Below are 21,362 nucleotides of genomic sequence, written 5' to 3' on the forward strand. Positions count from 1 at the left end.
TAGAAGGGCTGCTTTGATACAGAGGATGTGAGGAGCGGAGCTGAGCGATGGGAATTTGCTGCCCATGCTTTCTTCAGTCTGCTGCGCTCGCCTAAATTCCTCTCAGTGGTAAAATAAAAAAGGGAGGATAAGTGTGCATGCTGACCTCTCCACCGACCAAGCACCCTCAGCGCTCAATAAACAAAACAAAATAAAATCGGCTGACAAAGACTACAATGTTCAAGTGGTTCAACTAACGATAAATGTATTTAAATGTAAGGCTTTTAGGACAAAAGCCTAAATACACACAATCAAATATTACAGACAGAGGAACCACTCACACACACACTGATAAATACATACAAATTCATAAATACATAATCTGATTTTCTAAGATGTCTGCAGGTGAGCTATGCATCACCAAATCTTCATATTGTCCAAATCCAAAAAGTGGATTTGCTGAGCTCTCCTCTCAGCTGGGCCTTACGCGTCACAGCTGACTCCGTGCACGGAGCCGGGCAGGTCGAGGGCGGGGGTCTCCGAGATCTTGATGGCCTCCTTCATGGCCGCCAGCAGGCCGTTCCCTCCCTCTCCGCGCAGGGCGGGACCGAAGCACTCGGGCCGTCTGATCAGCAGTTTGACCACCACGCTGGAGTTCTCCTCCACACTCTCACCTGGAAGACACGGAAAAAATGAACACTGTGTTTTTTTTCTGGGCGATGGAGGTACCGTGTAAATACGTACACAGTATATATGTGCATGCTCACCATCTGCAGTTGAAATAAGCTGCATGCAAAGCTGCTTACTTTCCCACTTGCAAATGAAAATACTTACAGAAGGCAGGAAGTGACATGCAAAGGCTTTCTGGTGCTTACTTTTTTCTAAAATCCAATAGCTAAACAGAACGCTGGGATTGGATGGAACACTTGAAAAAAGGGGTTGTTGCTATGGTGAGTGATTACTAGCCGAAAGCCTAAAACTCTGTGTGTGTGTGTGTGTGTGTGTGTGTGTGTGTGTGTGTGTGTGTGTGTGTGTGTGTGTGTGTGTGTGTGTGTGTGTGTGTGTGTGTGTGTATGTGTGTGTGTGTGTGTGTGATGAAAACTGACAATTAGAATTAAAGGTGGGAGCAGGAAAGGGAGTTTCATACCATTGACAAAGACGGCAAAGCGCAGGAAGGAGAGGTAGCGCTCTCCCTCAATGGGGTTCCACCCGATGTCTGGGTAGCCTTTAGCAAGCAGCATGGGGCAGCTCTGCAGCCCGCAGCCTGCCAGGTAGGTCACAACCTGCCCGGAAACAACACAACATCAGAGCTAAGCATCGAGCCTGCTATCATTTGTTTTTCTTAGTCATTTGAAATAACGTGGACATATACAGTACACCCTCTGGACAGAGTGGCAGACAGATTGAATTAGAACGTGAGTCAGCCACGCCGGTAATCTGTTTAGCGAGGACCTGATGAGGACGGGAAGCCTTATGTCTACGGCTCCGTACCTTGTCCAGATCAGGCTCCTCCAGAGCGAGAGCCAGGCCGTTGTTGTCCATGACGGAGGAGGCAGCGACGTCCAGGGGTGTGGAGCCCCGCATGGCTGGAGAGGCTGCAGAGCCAAGAGCAGAGGGTCCAGGTTTTTTTTATTTTTTTATTTGTTATATTTTACATCATGGGCGGTTTCGCGGACACAGATTAGGAATAATCTTCGACGAAATCACACTTTTCTCTGGACTAAATTAAATGGACTTTGAAAATATTCTCAGAGCTAGTCTGATTAGAGCTAATCTAGGTCTAAGTGAAGGCTTGAATTAATCCTGGCCAGAAGCAGGTTTATTTGATGTGGGCCTCCAGGTCAACTGTGACAATAGAGAAAATTGATTATCTAGACTAAGACCTTCACCAAGACCAGACAAAAGGAGCTGACTAGTACCTTCATTACCTTGGTCTAGGACATCCTAGTCTAGAACTTATTCATCTTAAAACAAGCAGTGCCAAGCAAGCAGCAAGCAGCAAGCAGGGATTCATTCAAGTAGGATTATTTATTTTATATTTAGATTAAACCCCATCTGCGAAACTTCCCCTATATCTATAGTCACCTTGAGCTTGTCCTTGTGTTCACTTGTGTGCCACTTGAGGGGTATAGGGCAGAGATTACCAACCTTAGGTGCCCGACCGTAAAAGTGGGTCGCTCAAGACCACAACGCCCTGGAGAATTTAAGTGATATATTTCTTAATATTCAAAAAAAAGCCATGGCTATATGCCCTAGTGTATTATATATATAAACCTTGCTCTCTACCACGAAAATAGAACCAGTTCTAACAAAACGTCCACCGATCACTAAAAATATATAAAAAAAAAAAAAAGAAAAACGTGTTTTTGAAATAGGGGTCTCTACGGGATTGAATCACATTTAATTGAGGTATCGCTGAGGGACATTACTGACCAACAGGGGGCAGTGTTTCCAATCTCTCAACATCACCAGCAGCTAATCCTCGAGCAACCAGCTGAACTTTCTGATAATGCTCCGGTCTTTGTACCCATAGTCATATAGTAGCTTCTACAGGGTTTATTGCATAATTGTATTAGAAAGCTATTGGTAATGCATTTCCGCCTGTCCCTCCGTCCGTCTCGGGAGAAAAGAGCACTCTGCCCCCAGCGGGACTCTCCAAAGAGACTGATGATACCATCTTCTAACAGAATGGAAAATGAGTCACCCTCTTTCCAGATGAATTCCCAACAGCACAGAAATGCATGCTCATGCAGACACACACACACGCACACGCACACGCACACGCACACGCACACACCCACACACACACCTCTTCTCAGGTGTTAAGACTAATATATGCAGGCTCACAGCCCTGTGGTCCCAGCGGGACACATACACCACCCATAATAATGAGAGCGCTGTCAGAGTCTTTAGCGTCTGGTATCGGCAGCGTCGGCATGTACAGGTACCTTTTTTTAATGCCTGACCTCACAATGAAGTGCATGGCAGCGAAAAAGGCACAGGAAATGCGAAGGGAAAAAGTATTATTTCTTGCGCATGTTCTCGTGGGGTTTTGTGCAGCAAAACACAGCGACGGAAACAACATCAGCGTCCATTGGGCAGTTCCGCGGGGTCGGGACTACGAGCGGCGTTACGCACCCAGACCCACACTGCTGTTCCTCAGCAGGTAGCTGAGGTGGTCGAACATGGCCTTCTGGTTCTGGCGGCTGATCCTGCAGAAGTAGCAGAGAAAACGACAACAGCTGGCCACCATTTTGGGGAAGGCAATTTCCTGCAAGGAGGTAAAGACATAGTGTGAGCTAGTTTCTTGTTATAGAACAAAGAAAAAAGAACATATCTCTAAACAAAAAAATGCAGACAAATTTCCCTTACTCTTATGTAGGAAATGTATGAAATTAAATACATTTTTCACATAATGTTTCTTCCAAGCAGAAATCTATGATGTTAATGAGTTAATATCTCGTAGAATGATTAATAGTTTAACTTCACCATTACTCCATTTACAAGACGTCAGCACCATTAGTTTCACCGTTATCTCCCTAACCACCCTAATGATAGATATGGAAATCTGGATTTAATCATAATGCAACAATGAAACTCCTCTCACATTGGCGTTCCAGAGATAAAATCGTATCAAATGGGGTCAGGAGCTAAATGGGTATCAAATTCCGTGGGTCCATGACGTGAAAAAAGGAGGAGAATTGCTGGAGTAGACTATCATGGCTATGAAGTAAATCAACGGTAACACGGTGTAAAAACATCCAGAGGTGGAAAGCTTTATTCTCAGCTACGGAGATCGGCCAAGCAGCGGTTCCTCCTGGGTCGTTGCTATTAATTCTCTTGTATGTGTCGTCTTTCCTAATTAACGTCTAAGAGGGGCTGACACCTTTGTGCACACAGCCAGCCACGTTCCGCCCTCCTTGCCCTCCAGACTAACTCTGATGCTGTCGGGCCGAGGAGAATGTCCACCTCGTGGCAGTGCATCTGTATTAGTGCCCGCAGAAGCAGTAACAATAATAATAATAATAATAATAATAACCTTTATTTGTATAGCACCTTTAATGGCATGTAACTCAAAGTGCTTTTATAGGAGACACACTTGGCACACAGATAATGATGTAACTAAATTCTACCTACATTCAGTTTGTGTACTGAAACAATATCTCCAAGGCACTGATTCTTATGGGTTGCAATGAGGTACGAAATTGCTTATAAATACAATGGACAGCGATTGTAATACCTGTGACTTGTCCCCTCCCAGCACGTTGACCATGACCTGCATGACGGTCTCGTGCATGCCCAGGACTCTCATCAGGTTGGGGTGCTGGTAAAACACTTTGTTGTTCATGATGTCTCTGGATGAGAGGTGGCGACAGATGATGTCATCGGAAATTAAAAAACAGCTGGCCGGCGTTGCTGTTGATGCTTTATGAAAAGTAAATGGACTGCATTTACACTGTGCTTTTCTAGTCTTGCGACTACTCAGAGTGCTTAATGTGCCTCCCATGCACATATCAATGGTGATGGCAGCCATGCAAGACGCACAACATCTCACTGAGAGCAGTCAGAGGGTTCAGCGTCTATCTCAAGGACAATTAAGCGTGCTACCAGGAAGAGCTGGGGATCAAACCGGCTCCTCCTGGCTTACGATCACTAGACAACCCTCTCCACCTCCTGAGCTACTGCCCTTTGAAAAAAAAAAAAGCAAAGTTATGATGCAGCCCGTTCTAGACGGCAATCGCATGTCACAGGGAGGTCCTGTCATTCTACCTATTCAAGAGCAGGTTTGCTACTTTGATCCCGTCTGGAATGGCTGTGTTGGTGATTTTTTACCAAAGGAAAATGGAATGTGACATTCCAGGCCCAGTCCAGTAATACTAATACAGTCCAGAAAGGGCTAAAGACAAAAAAAGAAAACAACAGATTTATATTTCTCAACACTGATCGCAAACTTACCCCAATCCGTCGATCATGAGCTTCTCCTCTTCCTTGCCCATGCGGACGGACAGCAGGGACCGTATCTGGCCAAGCGAGGCCAGCAGGTTGATGGTGTCCTGGACGGAGGCGGCGCTGATGGTGTAGCTCTTCCGCATGGCGCGCAGGAGCTCCCCGATGCTGTCGTACTGCCTCCGCAGCAGGCTGAACATCTTCCGCACCAGCTGCGGGTCCTGGATGTGGCACTCCTGAGCCCAGCTCACCATCGTCTGGGAGATCAGCTCCTTCAGGTTGGCTGGAGGGTAGGGAGAGATGGACTGAATCATTTTTCTATAAGTTGTCCAATAAAATTAGTCTCAATCGTAAACACATCTTGAGATTTGCGATGGGGTAATCACTTCCTGGTATGAAGTAACTGATGAGCCTATGCTGCGTGATGCCAGACAAACTTTGATGTGTCCCTGCTGTAAACTTAACCTTGCACCATGGCCAGGGGCATCGTTAGGAGTGGGCGTCCGGGGCTTCAGCCGCGCCAAGAGAGTGTGTTTTTATTTTAGGTTAGGTTAGGTTATTTATTCTAGGTTATTTTATTTCAATGTATTTCCTTATCGAAACGAGCACCGTGCATTACAGGGGGACACTTTCTCCGTCACTCTCACCCCCCTCCGTCGACAGTTCGCCAACAGTGTTCGGATGACGGATTGAAAAAAATAAAACCGATGAAACTGATCAAATGATTCCCAGAAGAAAAACAAACCTCTCTTCATTTTACCATTTGTCAGGTAAAATCAGTTGATGAAGTCCACAATAAGAAGACACCAATTTTGTTGTAATGACACCACGAGTACTGGAGCTAAATGAATAACAATACGATATTCCCCATTGTTCATGAAATATATATTTTTCTTATTTAAAAAAAAAAAGTTTCAAAAATGAAAGTGGAAATCAATAAGATTGTCTGTGTTGGAGGGTGTTGAACTACAAGTCCCAGAATTCCATTTGAAGCGTATTTTTTTGTGAAGGTTCATCCATATGGACGGTTTACTGGCCACAACTACAGTAGCTATGCTGGTTTATCACATTCTCCATGAATGCCTTTTGCTTCCTGCAAAAGTGCCCGATTTGTCCATTCTTGGCAGGAAAGGCGGACCCCACCAAAAATGGAAACAACCTAGTATAGAGGAGGTCATACATAACACAAATACATTAAATAGCTGATTCTTATAAAGTGCCAGCTAAGTAAGCATGGATAAGTACAAAAAATGGTATTCATTAACAAAATAAATCTTAGGTATTACCACTTTCATTTTCACGACTCATGTTACGTCATATTCATACCCTCCGTTACTTGAGAAAAAATAATCCTGGGTGTATTGTTTATATAAACCACCATGGGGGAAACAATAAACTAAATTGAGGCAAAAGGACAGTGCAGGGTTCCTGAAGCTCCTCCTAAGTGTTGCCGTGCACACAAAAACACATTTCCGGTTAAAAGAAAAATATAATAAGAATAATAGGAGAATAATAATTGAAGGTCAAGTATTCATAAATCATACACCACCCAGATATAATGATACCAAACAAATATTTAGATCCACCCTATGCTGCTTGCAGGGATAATCACAGTTTGTGTAATTCACTAATTGTCATATGAATTGTAATCAGGCAACAGGAAACATTAAATGATGCTCTGTATTATCGTACAATTAAATAGCATTTTACCCAGGTCAAGTGGTGGCAAGTGTTTTAGATTAAGAGATTAATTTTCAGCAGTAATTGAGATGGCATTTGCAGTTGTAATGTTTATAGAGCTGTGGTAGAACCAGAGTAGATTTGACAATAAAGTCATGTTTCCATTGCTCTAATAATGCTACAGTATTATCTTTTCAGGGGAAAAAATATATCGCAACACACAGGAAAACAGACAGACTAAGACTTACACCCAGTCACAGCCACAACATTAAAAGCACCACTAATAACCACCGATATTGTGTAGCTCCCCCTTGTTCTGCCAAAACTGCTCTGACCCATCGAGGCATGGACTCCACAAGACCTCTGAAGGTGTACTGGGGTATCTGGCACCAAGACGTTAGCAGCAGATTCTTTAAGTCCTGTAAGTTGCCAGGTGGGGCCCACAGATGCTTGATCGGATCGGACCCTAACCCCGGCCATCTACTTGATGTAGAAGAAACCGTGATTAATCAGACCAGGCAACCTTCTTCCACTGCTCCATGGTCTAGTTCTGACGCTCACATGCCCATTGTAGACGCTTTCGGCGGTGAACAGGGGTCAGCATGGGCACTCTGACTGGTCGGCGGCTTTGCAGCCCCACACACAGCAAGCTGTGATGCACTGTGTGTTCTGACACCTTTCTATCATAACCAGCATTACGCTTGTGCTACAGTAGCTCTGCTATGGGATCGGCCCAGACGGGCTAGACTTCGCTTTTCACGCGCATCAATGAGCCCATGGGTGCCAATGGACCTGTCGCCGGTTGTCCTTCCTTGAACCACTTTTGGTAGGTACTAACCACTGCATACCAGGAACACCCCACAAGACCTGCTGTTTTGGAGATGCTCTGACCCAGTCTTCTAACCATCACAATTTGGCCCTTGTCAAGGTGGCTCATATCTTTAAGTCTGCCCATTTTTCCTCTGTTGACTTGCTGCCTAATATATCCCACCCCTTTACAGGTGCCATTGGAACAAGATTATCAATGTTGTTCACTTCACCTCTCAGTGGTTTTAATGTTGTGGCTGATCGGTGTATATTGGATGGGAAAACCTGGAGGTAGGAGGTAGAGCGGGTCGTGCAGTAATCAGAGGGTTCCTGGTTCGATCCCCCGTTCCTCTTGGCAGCACGTCAAAGTGTCCTTGAGCAAGACACTGAGCCCTAAAGTGCTCTTAATGAGCTGGTGTGCACCTTGCATGGTTGTCGCTGCCATCGACGTATGAATGTGAGGCGTGTATTGTAAAGTGCTTTGAGTGGTCGCAAGACTGGAAAAGCGCTATATAAGATGCAGTCAATTTACCATTTAAGAGAGGGCGATACACCAAGGCTGCATTTCCAAAAATGGCTCAGCTTATCAAGTCCAATGAGGACACAAACACTCACGATATCCTTGAACTTCTTTTATGAGAATTCTGTGAGACTGAAGAGGGCGAGCATCTGCATTTCAACCACTTGTACCACTTGGTCTCAGAGTCATTTTTTACCTCCATCCGCCAGAAAATGAGACACACTTTGCCCATTCACCAGGAGGCACATTTTCAGCGGAGCGGGAAGAAAACTGTTTTATGTAAAAGAGGAAGGAGAAAAAAGAAAAGCGCAGAGGAGGTCCACTGGGTGTTACAGTAATAGCACAGTACGATATTATGCTTCTGTGGCTAAACTGAGACATTTGTTTGGACAGCTCGTATGTGGGCTACCCTTAAGGCTTCATTAAAGCTGGATCAATAGGCCACCGACTGTGTAAATGTGTGCACCTGTACACGGCGAATCGGAACAGACAGAGGCAGGAGTGGGATACATCAATTTTTAACACAATGGAAGAACCACGGAATGGAAGATGAAACCAGAAGATGGTGACACGTCATTGATTTCTCCTTTTGCCCAATTATCCGGCTGCGTTTTGAAAGTGCCGTCGTCTGCTTGTTTGTTTGTCTGTTTGTTTGTTTGTTTGTTTGGGTGATTGGAGGATGTGCCGTCAATCACCAGGCTCTCACTCACGCAGGCTGAGTTTTGTTTGTGTGTGATAGTGTGTTTGTGAGATAGAGAGAGAGCGACAGAGACAGAGAGAGAGAGAGAGAGAGAGAGAGAGAGAGCAAGACAGACAGACAGAAGACAGTTGATGCTGATGATTTGGGAAAGAGGGACAGGCACACTCCTAGATGAGGAATAGCATTTCCCCCTGTTACGACACATTATGTAATAACACATTTTTTGTTATAAGGGGATTTTGTGATAATGTGATAGTTATTACGCATTATGTAATAACCAACCAAAACTGCTGTCTTCATTGATTTCAAGTTCAAGCGTCACATGTTGTTTTGAATGTGTTTTTGTCAGTGTGAGCCTTCGAATTAAGTTTTGGTGTGTTTTTACATAAGGTGTTATTATTAAAATATTATATATAAATATATATAATATAATTATTACATATTCATGATAGAAAGGTGTGACCCCCAAAATACATAATAACCACCTCATTATGTTATTTGTTATTATTATTTGCAGCAAAACTTAATACAGATTGCATTCAGGAATAAAATTACAAAATGCAGCACATTTTATAATGAAAGGTAAAATTTAGCACGTTTTGGCAAGTTATTACAAAATGAATTTTTGAACTCACTCCCTCTGCAAGCCCTGTGGCATCTGGATTTCATGCAGATGCTCTCAGACAACTCACAAAAAACTGACTGAGTTTGGGCAGACAGTTTGTGTGTTCGTAGGTCCATCAGAGACCAAAATGCATGTTCACACACACTGAAAAAGGGAGTTTTGCACAATAGGTCACATTTAAGGAAAACTATGGAATTTTCTTTAACCCCTCATGCTTTAAATGCTAAGTTCCCTCTTGCATCGCCTCATGATCGGACAGAGGAGGAGAAGTTATGGCCGAACTAACATCCCTGGGTTAGGGTTAGGGTTCGGGGGGTTGGATTTATGGTATATTTATTTCCAGTTCACGTCCATAAATTTGAAGTTCAAGTCCACCTGAACGTAAATTTAACCTGTAATTTTAACCATCTACACACACACAAAACCAGATACACACAGAAAAGAACCTTGCTGTTGCTGAGAGGGAGTCCATGGTCAAGGAAAAAGGTGGTTCCAGATTTACTTTTTTGGCCAATAGGTTAAAGAAAAATGCATTTTGATATCCTCTCACTAAGGATGGAATAAGAGTGCTGAGCTCCATGAGGCCAAATCCAAGTAGTTTCCCGATGAAACAACAATCATGTGAACACAGCACAATGTGGGAACCACTCTGGTTCACGACACAATCCAGAAGAAAAGCCGACGGTAGAGAAAACGAGAATTCAACGGGAGAAAATTCACCCTCTGTGCAGCTTCTATTTCTTTTCTGATTTGCTGCTCCCCCTCGGCTGGAACAGAAGCAGATGTGATGCTGCTAAACTGCGGCGCTGCCGGCACAAAGCAGCCTCCCAATCAATCAGCGCCTCAACCCAAACCCCTCTAAAGAGGAATACGCACTCCTACTCCTCTATTTCCACCGTCCCCATCTCCCTCTCTCCCTCTCTCTCTCTCTCTCTCTCTCTCTCTCTCGGCGCCAAAGCTTTATGCGCTGCTCGTCGCAGGTCAAGGCGAAGCCCGTGTGGAGAGATTGTCTTTCTGTGTCTGGGATCGACGGCACAGACTGTATTTCCCCAGTCCGCTGCCAGCACTGCTCGGTAGGATAGACGGACACGTCTGGTGATCCCGTGACTTGGAAGAGTGGAAACAGCTTGGCCAAGGGGATTTACAGAAGAAGGCAAACTGGCCTTTTAACAGTGATTGAGCCCATCAGCGATCCACGCAGTAAAAGGCGGGTACCGGCGTATCCCTCGTGGTCATTGCTTGATTATTTGCTGGAAAAGGTCGTTGTAAATAAAAAGTACATATGTTTCAGATATAGTGTCCAACTGATAAGTGTTTATATAGTAAGGCTCAGTGTAGGTGTCAATGTCAAACTCAAAAAAAAAAAAGAATAAAGTGTTTTTTTTATTTGATTAGTGTTTCAAAATATTCAAAACCGCTCCAGCAGCAGGGTATCATTTAATCGTAAAATGGTCGAATAACTTCCAAACAAATGAAATAAAATGTTTTTAATCGATTCAGAAACTGAAACAATAGAATTAAATGCTATTTTATCCCAGCTCTATTACATACACTGTATATTTACAGTAAAAAACGTTGAACATTTTAAGAACGTCTTCCTTGTATGGTAATTTGATAAAAAATAATTCCCAATCAGTGTGTTAATTAGATCCCTGTGACTTTTATTTGAAAATTATGGAGACAGATTGGCACTGTGACGTGGCGTTGTAGATATTAATCCTGATTTATTGTGAATGGAAGTGTTTCTTTTTGTGAGTGTGGTTTGCTGGATTCTGTCGCCAATGTTTCTCCCGTCGCCGTCCTCTTCCGACACTCGTCCCTCCCCAGGCCTCCGTATTACCATAGCAAAATTGAAAAAGAAATTTAAATGTTAAAGTCACCCGGCGCCGAGGCAGACATTTAGCGAGCGGCAGTAGCGCTGGTACAGTCCAGCGACATGCTCCTTTTCAGAACCAACGCCCACCCATCCCATCAGCCCGAGCTGGTAAACAATGGGGGATAATGGAGTGACAAATGGAAAGAAAATGGATCCTTAAAAATGCCTTCGAAAAAAATTAATCAACCGAGGGGGTTAATTGATATCAATAAGGCTCAGTCACCAGGGGCTGTCTACGTGCCCGCTTTCTATTTCTATACAATGTTTTCAGATTCTAAAGTTCAACCTGGGGTTAATATTCTCTCATACACAAAATAATTAATAAACCAATGAAAGAATGTGCTTTGGCAGTGAAATGTCACCGAAAGAACAGCCTGGTACAACTGACACAGCTTCAACTCATCACATTGTACTGACTGTACTGTACTGGTTGTCCGTCCCTTCAGTGTGAAACTCTCAGGCAACACAACTACGCAAAAAGCAACGCTAGGGGCGTGTCTCGTGGAGGAAACGTGTGTGTTCAAATGTTGAAAGGCTACACAAACATGTGGTGCAATTCCTCACGTTTCCCATAGAGGCGGAAACATAAACTGAAAGGACAACGCTGTTTCGCCAATGCGCATAATCTCATGCACACACGCACGCAAAAAAAAAAATCACATTTTAGAAGTTACAATACATGGCCGTCGGCTTAAAAATTATTATATTGTTGTACAGGTAATCCTCACTTAACAACCCACCTGCTTAACAACCGTTCACACTTACGACCAGCTCTCTGATCAATCTATATTGTAAGCTGCGTACAATACCACGGCGTCTCAGCGTCAAGCATCTCATTGCGCATCACCCTTTATACACTATATATACGACACTATATACACCATACACACTATATACACTTGAGGTGTGGGGATGGAATGGTTTGAGCAGCCATACCTGACCTGGATCTGAGGATGGTAGCTCAGGAGGTAGAGCTGGTCGTCTAGTAATCTAAAGGTTGCTGGTTCGATCCCAGGCTCCTCCTGCTAGCACGCTGTAGTGTCCTTGAGCAAGACACTTAACTAATTGCTCCTGATGGCTGCGTCCGTTGGCGTTTGAATACTTGTAAGTTGCTTTGGATAAAAGTGTCTGCTAAATGCAATCTAATTAAATCTAGGTGATTAGGTCAGGATACCTGTTGCTATTGGTTGGGCTATCTATCCTCACACACACTCAGGATAGGAGCCCTGTCATGACATGCTCCTGGTTAATTCCAACTGGCCAACTCTCTACAATAAACTGACTCTACAACCCGTCTGTGTCTCTGTGCCAGAGGTCCCTGGAAACGTGTGGCAGACGGAACTGCCACAACACTGTATACATCTCAGTCTCGTTCCTGTAGTCTGTCAGTATTCACTACATTAGCATTCACAATGGCCACGCCCCCTTACCGTGAAATAACACGGGTCCTCGCTTATCGACCAATTTGCTTAACAACCTGGTCCTAGGAATGTACTCGGTCATTAAGTGAGGAGTATCTGTACAGATACATTAAGTATTGTATTTTGTAGTCTTGTTGTATTTAAAGGATGTAGTGACCCTCTTCCCTTTTTTATATTTTGGCGGCAATTGAGACCAAAACCAAATGATACATCCCTCCTCCATAGACATTTTTAAATACCCGTTTATGACTTTGGCAGGGCTCCAAAGTGTGCGTATGGTATGTAAGGAACAGAGTTGCGCACGGTCGCATTCATGTACTGTAGCTTGCATAGGGTTAAGTCAGGCTTCAGTCCTATCAGGAAGAGCCGCTCCGTTCTCATCCATTCATTGTGTCCGCTGCAAACTTTTCCTTTACGCACCCCCTACAGCCATGTTATCTGCAAGACAATCTGTACAATGAGCTTAATTAATCTGTACAATTAAACGTCTCGATCAACAATTCTCTCTTGCTGTCATCTAAGGTTATGCATGCATTTTCATCCAACCTCCACTGTCACGGCCCTGCCAGTCTCAGTACCCGCTGGCTACACTTCTTGGAGGGATGCTCCTGTATTTAATTGATTGTTTTTTCCCCCTAATGAAAATGAAAGCCAATTTATATTAGCCCAATTATAATAATTGATGATGGGGTTGATCCAAAAATCCCTTTAAATTATTTTCCATTCCATTTATGTCTTCTTATTCCATTTAGATCAGGATCAAAATAAATATACGTTCGTATTAATATAAGTGGTACAGCAGATGATCCACTGTGGCGACCCCTAACAGGAGCAGCCGACAGAAAAAGAAGAACTGTTAATATATGTGGTAATCTGTCAGATGATTGTGTTCAAAATTCCATTTTTGATACTTTTTTTTTGCTGAAACTGTTTTGAAGAGACAGTTATTTGATGTATTTTCGTTATGTGCTCCTCTATATGCTGTTTCCATTGTTGGTGGTGGGGTCCGCCTTTTCCGACAAGGATGCATAGACCGGCATGCAAAAGATAAAAAAGGCGGCCGTGGTGAATACGTGGTGATAAAGGAGCATAGCTCGTTGTGATCAGTAAGCCGTCAATATCGATAAACATTCGCAAAAATAAAAACATTTTTCCACCCCCCCCCCCCCCAAAAAAAAGATAAACCGATCAGAAGCAAACTTTCAAGACATTAAAGCATTGAAAGATAGGGAGCATAAACCCAGCTGTTGAAGAAAAACCTTGCAGTTTCAAATGGAATTCTGGGACTAGTGTAATCCACCCAACACAGACGATCTTATGAATTTCCACTTAAAAGGAAACTTTTACATTATTCCCTTCCCTGAGTTAACCTTATATGAGGTTATTGAGCAGGATAAAACAGGGCTTTTTTTAGCTCTGCTATCACCTCCCTGCTCTCTAATTATTCCCTGCATTGTCATTTTGACACTATTAACAACAGTTATGATGTTTTGGGACTCACCTGAACCTAAAAATGTAAAAAGTGTAAAAATGTCATCGTCAAAGTGATCCCTTACATGGTGCAGCCTCCTCTTTCTCCGCAGGTTCCTCCTCCGTTTTCTGGGGCTGGCCTTTGACCTTCAGCACCAGCGCCAGGAGGCGACCTTTAATAGAGGTATCCTGCTCCTCTTCCTCTTCCTCCATTGGGATTCCTTTACCCACCCACACACACACACAGCAACACACACACACACACACACACACACACACACACACACACACACACACATAAATAATTTACACAGTGGAGCGCACAAGATTAAAAAGTATATACACTATGAAAAAAAAGTCAAAATAAAGACATTTCATAGCAGTGCCTGACAACCTTTTCTTTATTATAGAGGAGAGTGACAGGAAGTGGGGGGGTAGAGAGAGAGAGACAAATAACCTCAGGCTGGATTTGCACCCAGGTAACTGCAGATGTTTTGCTTATATTGCATGTGCGCTTATCCGGTTAAGCCACCAGGACGCCCCATGCCAAATTAAGTTTTACAGCACACCCAAAATGGTGGACGAGGCTCCAGACTTATCGGTAGTCGGCTTTTTGCGTTGAAACTCCATGTATTTGGACGTATCCGAAATATAAACGAGAGAGTGGAAAGGAATAATAAAGAAAGCAGAAAGGAGCACGCAGCAGATCTGCATGAAGGGAAATAACTAGTGCATGATGACGTCATCAACACGCCCACTCGCTCACTGTGAATGATCCAGACAATCACCTGCTCTGTTCACACATACCACTTTACTGGACATACGCAGACTTTCTACTCAAATGCTGGCTGGGTAAAGTCCAAATCAAATGATTATGACATATGTGACCCACCGCAGTCAAACCTGCTATCTTGCGCATTACTAGAATCGCCAGGAGCAGCCAAATAAGTTGAAAGAAAGAAGGATAATTTGATTTTTCCAGATCTGTGTTCCTCTGTAGTTTTTCTCTCAACATATGTGACCCACCGCATGCTTTAGGGTCATTTGCCGGCTTTTGAGTTCTGTTTTTTCCCGCATTATTTGAAAGTGGAGGATCAGAGCTTCCAAACAAGGTGTCACTTGTGCAAATCAAGCAAATATTTTTAAAGCTATGACTTGTTAATGACAAGGGTGTGGCAAACCGTGGCTCTGAGATAATCACCTCCAAGGTTTTACCCACACCAGGTTCATTCAGCCAGCTCCCAGAATGCAAATGGGGTTGGCGGACAAACAAAGCCTCAAGGCTACTTAACAAAATGCTGAATGGGCCAATCAAGAACAGCTCAACAACACACAACTAATTTTGTTTTTAAAAAAGCTTTTATTTTACAGTAAGAATATACATTTCATAAAAGTGGACTTATTTTGGAGTTTAAAAGTACGGCCAACACAACACAACAAAATGTAGAATCTATCAATATTATGAGTCTCAGAAAATCTGAAATCTGAAAATCTGTCACCAACCTCAACGGACTTCATCACGTCATCAACTTCTTCTGTTGTAACAACAACGTTCAGCGTTCTTGAAAAAATTTCCGTTTCATCGTCACATTAAGTTTGAAATCCGCTGTTGGAAATGTTCTCCAAGTCCGGCATAATATCAGGTTCAGCAGCGCTGTTGTTCTCCGCGTCGCTGTGCGAACTGACTATCATCGCGGAAAATCAAGTCCAGTACGCGCTGCTAACACTGACTTGGATCCATTGCACTGATCAGATTAAGGTCCGAAATATGATTCAGAGCTTCTGCCACCCGCTTCACGTAACCCATAACGATACGGAGAAAAACGTTTTCACAGACAAGTGAGACCAAAACACCCCCATGCTGGGCTTTAACCGTCTGTTTACAGAAGTGACGTAGAAGCGTGAAGCGAAGGGCTTTTCTTCTTCGCCGTTTCACAACAGTGGTTCCGTGTGTGTAAAAGTAGTACGATTTAAAGGTTGAATTCCATCATATTATATATATCAATTCCATGACTTCACATCACATGGAATATGGATGAATAATCTTCACCTGGACGCTCACTTTAAAGAAAATGATCGATCGGCATTATTCAGCGCTGTTCCGCTTCTCGGTAAGTGAACTGCGTTTTCCAATGTAATCTAACGGTAATATTTAACTCCACAGTTTAACATTTTTCTACTTTTTATAAATCAAACTCTGTTTTGAAAATACGTTGAGAGATAAAAAAAAAAACACAAACGAACAATGATGATGATGATGATGATCTGGAAAAATCTTTTCCGCCAAGACTTATTTGGCTGCTCCTGGCCATTTTAGAAATGCACGAGATGGCGGCTTTTGCTATGGTGTGTCACATATTTTCAAAACCAAGTTTGATTTATAAATAGTAGAAAATATAAATAAATAAATATAAATTTCATTCTCATTAAGGGGGAAAAAACAATCGATTAACTGAAACATTACGGGAGCATCTCTCCAAGACGTGTAGTGTAGCCAGCAGGTACTGAGACTGGCAGGGCCGTGACACTGGAGGTTGGATGAAAATGCACGCATTACATTAGATCAGTGGCAACCCCAGCGGAAGGCCCAATTCAATTATTTATCCAAACATCAGGATGTCAGAGCAGAATGCACAGAACCCTAACACCGTGTGGTGCGAGACAGACTGAGCAGCAGGGAGAGGGGGAGCCTCTCTCAGATTAATAAAACAGAGCGAGGAGGTCTACAACTCCTGTCGCCCTCGACACCGGAGAAAAAGCTCACATAATTGGGAAAGGAACTAAGAAGAGTTGTGTAAATTACACCGCGCCGCTGTCAAACGAAAGCTCCTGCTAGAAAAGCGAGATTTATTTTAGAGTGTAGACTGTTTGTGTTGCCATCACTGAATTCTAACAAAGTAACATATTCATTTGACTGCAATTCTAACTCCGATTCCTGCTATTCCACCTCAGATTGACAGACGGTGAGCAGAGGTGGATCACGATTACACGTGAAATCAAAAACTTCTGTCTGGGTGATATTCAGTGCCGGCTCTAGCCATTTTGCTGCCGCAGGCAAACTGCCGACACACTGTTCTGGCGCGCTGATCGTGCCTGGGTTGTTACGGACGGAGAGGTCCTGACGGTGTCCTGGTGGCTCTGCCAGATAAGCGTGCGTACCAGGTAAAATGCCTGCAGCGACCCAGAATCAAATCCAGCCTGTGATGATCACTCACTGATGATTTTTTTTTTTTGTGGGTGCAATTATGGCGCCCCCCTCAACATTGTGCCCTTGGCAGTCGCCTATGTGACCAATAGGGAGCTCCGCCACTGGTGTTATTTGTCATACCGCAGTGGAGCCGCAGCTCGTTGTGGAAGTCGTAGAGCTCCTCCTGAATGTCTTCCGGACATGGACAGTCCTCCCCTGTACTGAAGTTCAGCAGCATGTTGATCTGCAACACACAAACACACGCACACAAGCACACACACAAACATGAACACACAGAGAGACATTGTGTAAGCACATAGGTTCATATTTTTTGAACACAGGGCTTATTACAGTGATCCCATAATTTATATTTGTTCATAGATCAATCTACTGAACAATTTGCTACTGAGAAACTTACCACTCTGCTGCAGCTTCTCAGTGTGCTTCAATGCAATTCAGTGGTGCAAACGTTTAAGCCTTTATGAAAACGGAAGCTCACAATATTGTCGCAAACCGTGAATTTTATAAGGTTTTTCAGGAATTTATTGACATTTTTGCACCTCTGCAAATCAGCTCTTTTGCCTATATACATGCGGACATAAGACACTAAAAACAGAGGGTTGAGGAGCTTCCTATTGGTAACCTACCGTAGCAATAACATAATTACAAAAAGTGTGACTATAATGAGTGGAACTAAACGTGTGACTGAAACTCAACTATTAGTGACTATAAGTCAAGTTTCTACTTTCTTTTAGACTTCGACATTTGCCTCCATTTGACGGCAGGGAAACAAACTGAGAAGCTGCAGCAGAGCAGAAGTCCCTCAATAGTAAAATGTTCAGCATTGTTGTGCTACCAACGGTATTGCATCATGGAATTTTCTAATAGCCTGGGTTGGAATACTTAACCTATCCTTTAGAATCTTGTAAAAACCCTTTTTCAAGACCATTACGTTCATAACAAAAGACTATGGAAGAAGGCATCAGCTATCAGTGACTTGGTTCTTTGTATACAAACCTGATAAGCAGTTACCAGCGTTTGAAAAAAACTAATTCATCTCTTTCGTTCTCTCCCAGTGTGTTCAGATAGTTAAACAGTCTCATTGTACCCAGTTGAAAAGAAAAATAAAAAGACAGCTCAAGTGTCTCAATGGCTGCTCAAGAGACTGAAGGACATCATGACAAGTCATTACAGTGGGTGTGAAGTATCCAACTGCAACTGCTAGCTGTGACCCTGAGTGTGTGTGTGTGTGTGTGTGTGTGTGTGTGTGCGCGCGCGTGTGTGTGTGTGTGTGTGTGCGTGTGTGTGTGTGTGTGTGTGTGTGTGTGTGTGTGTGTGCGTGTGTACTGCCGCAGTGGACAAAAATAATGAATTACCTCTCCCTCAAACACACACGCAAGCACGCACACACACACACACACACACACACACACACACACACACACACACACACACACACACAGACAAATTGGCTGTTTCTGCAAACACTTGGACCGAGGGCCACTAAAGCCGGTGGTGCAGTTCTGCCCATGAATCAGATAAGCTGATGATACAAAACCAAAGGGAATTTGAGGGTGTCTGGAAATCAATTACCCATGTATGTGGAAAATCCCTACCTATCCCTATGTTATTATACAGTGCTGTGTAAAGGACTCTATACTTAACACTGTGTGAAGTTGTGTGTGTTGCCTAACCGAACAAACAATCCCATGTGATTATAATCCTGTCTGCGCTATTTTTGCAGATCAGCTCGTCTCCAATCTTTATTACACGCTCATGTGAAAACGTTCTTTAGCGCTCCCGCTGTAATGAGGTTAACTCCAGCAGATGTTTGGCCTCTTGACGCTAGAGAACCAGGAGGCAGTTCAACAGCCCTTAACTGAGTAATGGGCAACAGCTAATGGCCAGAAACCACAAGCCTATTGTCCTTCTAACACTGAAATTCTACAGCGGGGGGGGGGTCTACCGCCCGGAAACACGGGGTTGTGGAAATCTGTCCAGGAAATCTCACCGACACCCTTGAGAAAGGCAAGTTTTGGTTGCCATTCAAGGTGCAATACTGTCTTTCTATAAAGGTCATTCTCTTGATGGAAATTGTGATAGTTGCACTGTCATACCTGCAAACTTTGTTAAAAATAATGTAATCTGGAGATCGTGTGTTGACATATTTAACACCTTCTTTTCCTTGACCTGAGCAATTTTGGGTTCACTGGGAGATAGTGTAGAGTGTGTATTATGCTTAACAATCTGATCTGGCAACCTCGTTTCTCCGTCAAAAACCATTTAAATTTTGTTGTTGAAAGATAAATAACATTTTTGAGAGTTGGGGAAATTGGGAGTTTTCTCCGTGATTTTGAAGGCATTTACTGCGACGGCCATTGTTGCTCCCCTTCTTTGAGTGACAGTTTTCCCAAGAACAAAATCTGGAAATCTTTGCTTCTGTTTCTTTCTGGCCTATTACGCCACCCCTCGAACGGTTCCGTCATTCCAGAGCGACTGGCGACGCGATCGAGCGATCCGACTCACCTGTTCCTGGGGAGGTGAGCGGAACTCCTTTGTTTTCCTAGCGGTGACGGCGGCGGACATGTTGAGGGCTAACATCAGCTCGTTGTAGCGGAACTTCTGGTTGAACTGCAGCTTGGAGACAAAGTTGTCCGAGAACGACACGATGGCCTCGATACGGTGCTTGAGCTCGCAGTCGCAGAAATAGTGGAGCAGCTCGCACATCTGGCACCGCGGGTTGGAAGTCATGCCGGAGACACACACACACACACACACACACACACACACACACACACACACACACACAATGAAAATCATAACTTGATGGTATGTTATTAATTCCAACCTCATCTATACTAACTGGCTCAGGATGAGGCGCACATTTGATTTTTAACTGACTTCTGAAAGGGATGCTTAGGTGTAAGTTGTTGTCATGGCATGATTGAACGCGGTATAAATGGCAGACAATAGATTGGTGCTTTTTAGATAAATATAGACGTTGATATTTTCAAGTACATCACTGCCATTTCATAAATTTGAGCTGAGCTCAGTCCAGTTTATTACCTGGAGTTTGACAGGCTCGGGCAGCCTCTTCTCCAGAAGTCCTTTCATGGGCTGTTTCCCCTCCTTGGCCGCCTCCTCCTCTCCGGCCTCCACCGCCTTCTCCTCCGACCCCTTCAGACCCTCCTTCTCAGTGGCTTCGGCGGCGGCGACCTCCTCCCGCGCCTCCCCGAACACGTTGGGGTCGATGAGCAGCAGGATCTTGTGGACATCCTCGCTGCCCAGCACACCCATGGTCAGCAGAGTGCTGATCAACTTCAGGATGGGCACAAACTGGTACTGCACGCTGCCGCCGACGGGGTCGCGGATGTGGTGGCCGCCGCCCTGCACGGCCTCTGTCAGCATGGAAATGGACTTCGCCTTCAGCGCGTCCAGCGGGATCTGCGGCGTGTACAGGTGCTGTTCTCGCTTGCCGCTGATGAAGCAGGGCGGGGCGAAGTTGAGGCGCGGCTTGAGCGAGGTGCTGAGCCCCACGCCCGGCGGGAGGTGCCTCTTGGAGGCGTCGGAGAAGAGGCGGATGGAGCGCGTCTCGGCCGTCACGGGGATGATGAACTCGTTGTTCATCATGAGACGGGCCTCCTTGGCCGTCTCCAGGTGGATGCTGATCAGCACGCTGTAGAAGCCCTCGCGCAGCATGCCCGACAGGTACTGGTTGTCGATGGTGTAGAGCAGCTGAGACTGGTCCAGGTGGCTGCAGAGGGCGTGGGCCACGCGGGTGTTGCCCAGCGCGCACAGGGCGCAGTAGAGCTTCAGGGTGTGGAAGTGGAACTTCTTCATGTCTTCCTGCTCAGACAGCTCCATGATGTCAACACACCTATGGGGAGAGTTGATTGGCTTTCTTTTTTTAGTTTATTATAATATACTAGTATACTGTAAGTATGAGGATTTAGGTTTAAGCATAGTTTAACTTTAACATGTTTCAACTTACTGCTAATACCACCACCTGCCAATATTGGGCTCACGTAAGCGTGGTCAGCTGAACTGTAACTCCTGGTTCATTTCTGTATTTGTCTACATACATTTTATTTCATTAATTTTGTCATTTCATTTTTTCATATTTATTCATAAATAAATAAATAAATAACAC

General features: G+C 44.1%; 1 protein-coding gene across 1 annotated transcript in view; it reads right to left on the bottom strand.

Moving 5' to 3' along the window:
- The window catches only part of LOC307238880 (ryanodine receptor 3), a gene marked incomplete at its 5' end in the record, with an annotated part of 134,350 nt that overhangs the window by 38,393 nt on the left and 74,595 nt on the right, over window positions 1-21,362 (bottom strand). Inside the window, 10 exon segments of the mRNA XM_080012034.1 lie at window positions 467-653; window positions 1,127-1,262; window positions 1,471-1,574; window positions 3,118-3,247; window positions 4,220-4,334; window positions 4,936-5,209; window positions 14,112-14,246; window positions 17,354-17,456; window positions 19,739-19,939; window positions 20,279-21,089. Coding sequence (XP_079868160.1) covers window positions 467-653; window positions 1,127-1,262; window positions 1,471-1,574; window positions 3,118-3,247; window positions 4,220-4,334; window positions 4,936-5,209; window positions 14,112-14,246; window positions 17,354-17,456; window positions 19,739-19,939; window positions 20,279-21,089 — 2,196 coding nt within the window.

The sequence above is a fragment of the Zeus faber genome (genome assembly GCF_960531495.2).
Source record: "Zeus faber genome assembly, chromosome: 13".
NCBI classification, from domain to species: Eukaryota; Metazoa; Chordata; class Actinopteri; order Zeiformes; family Zeidae; genus Zeus; species Zeus faber.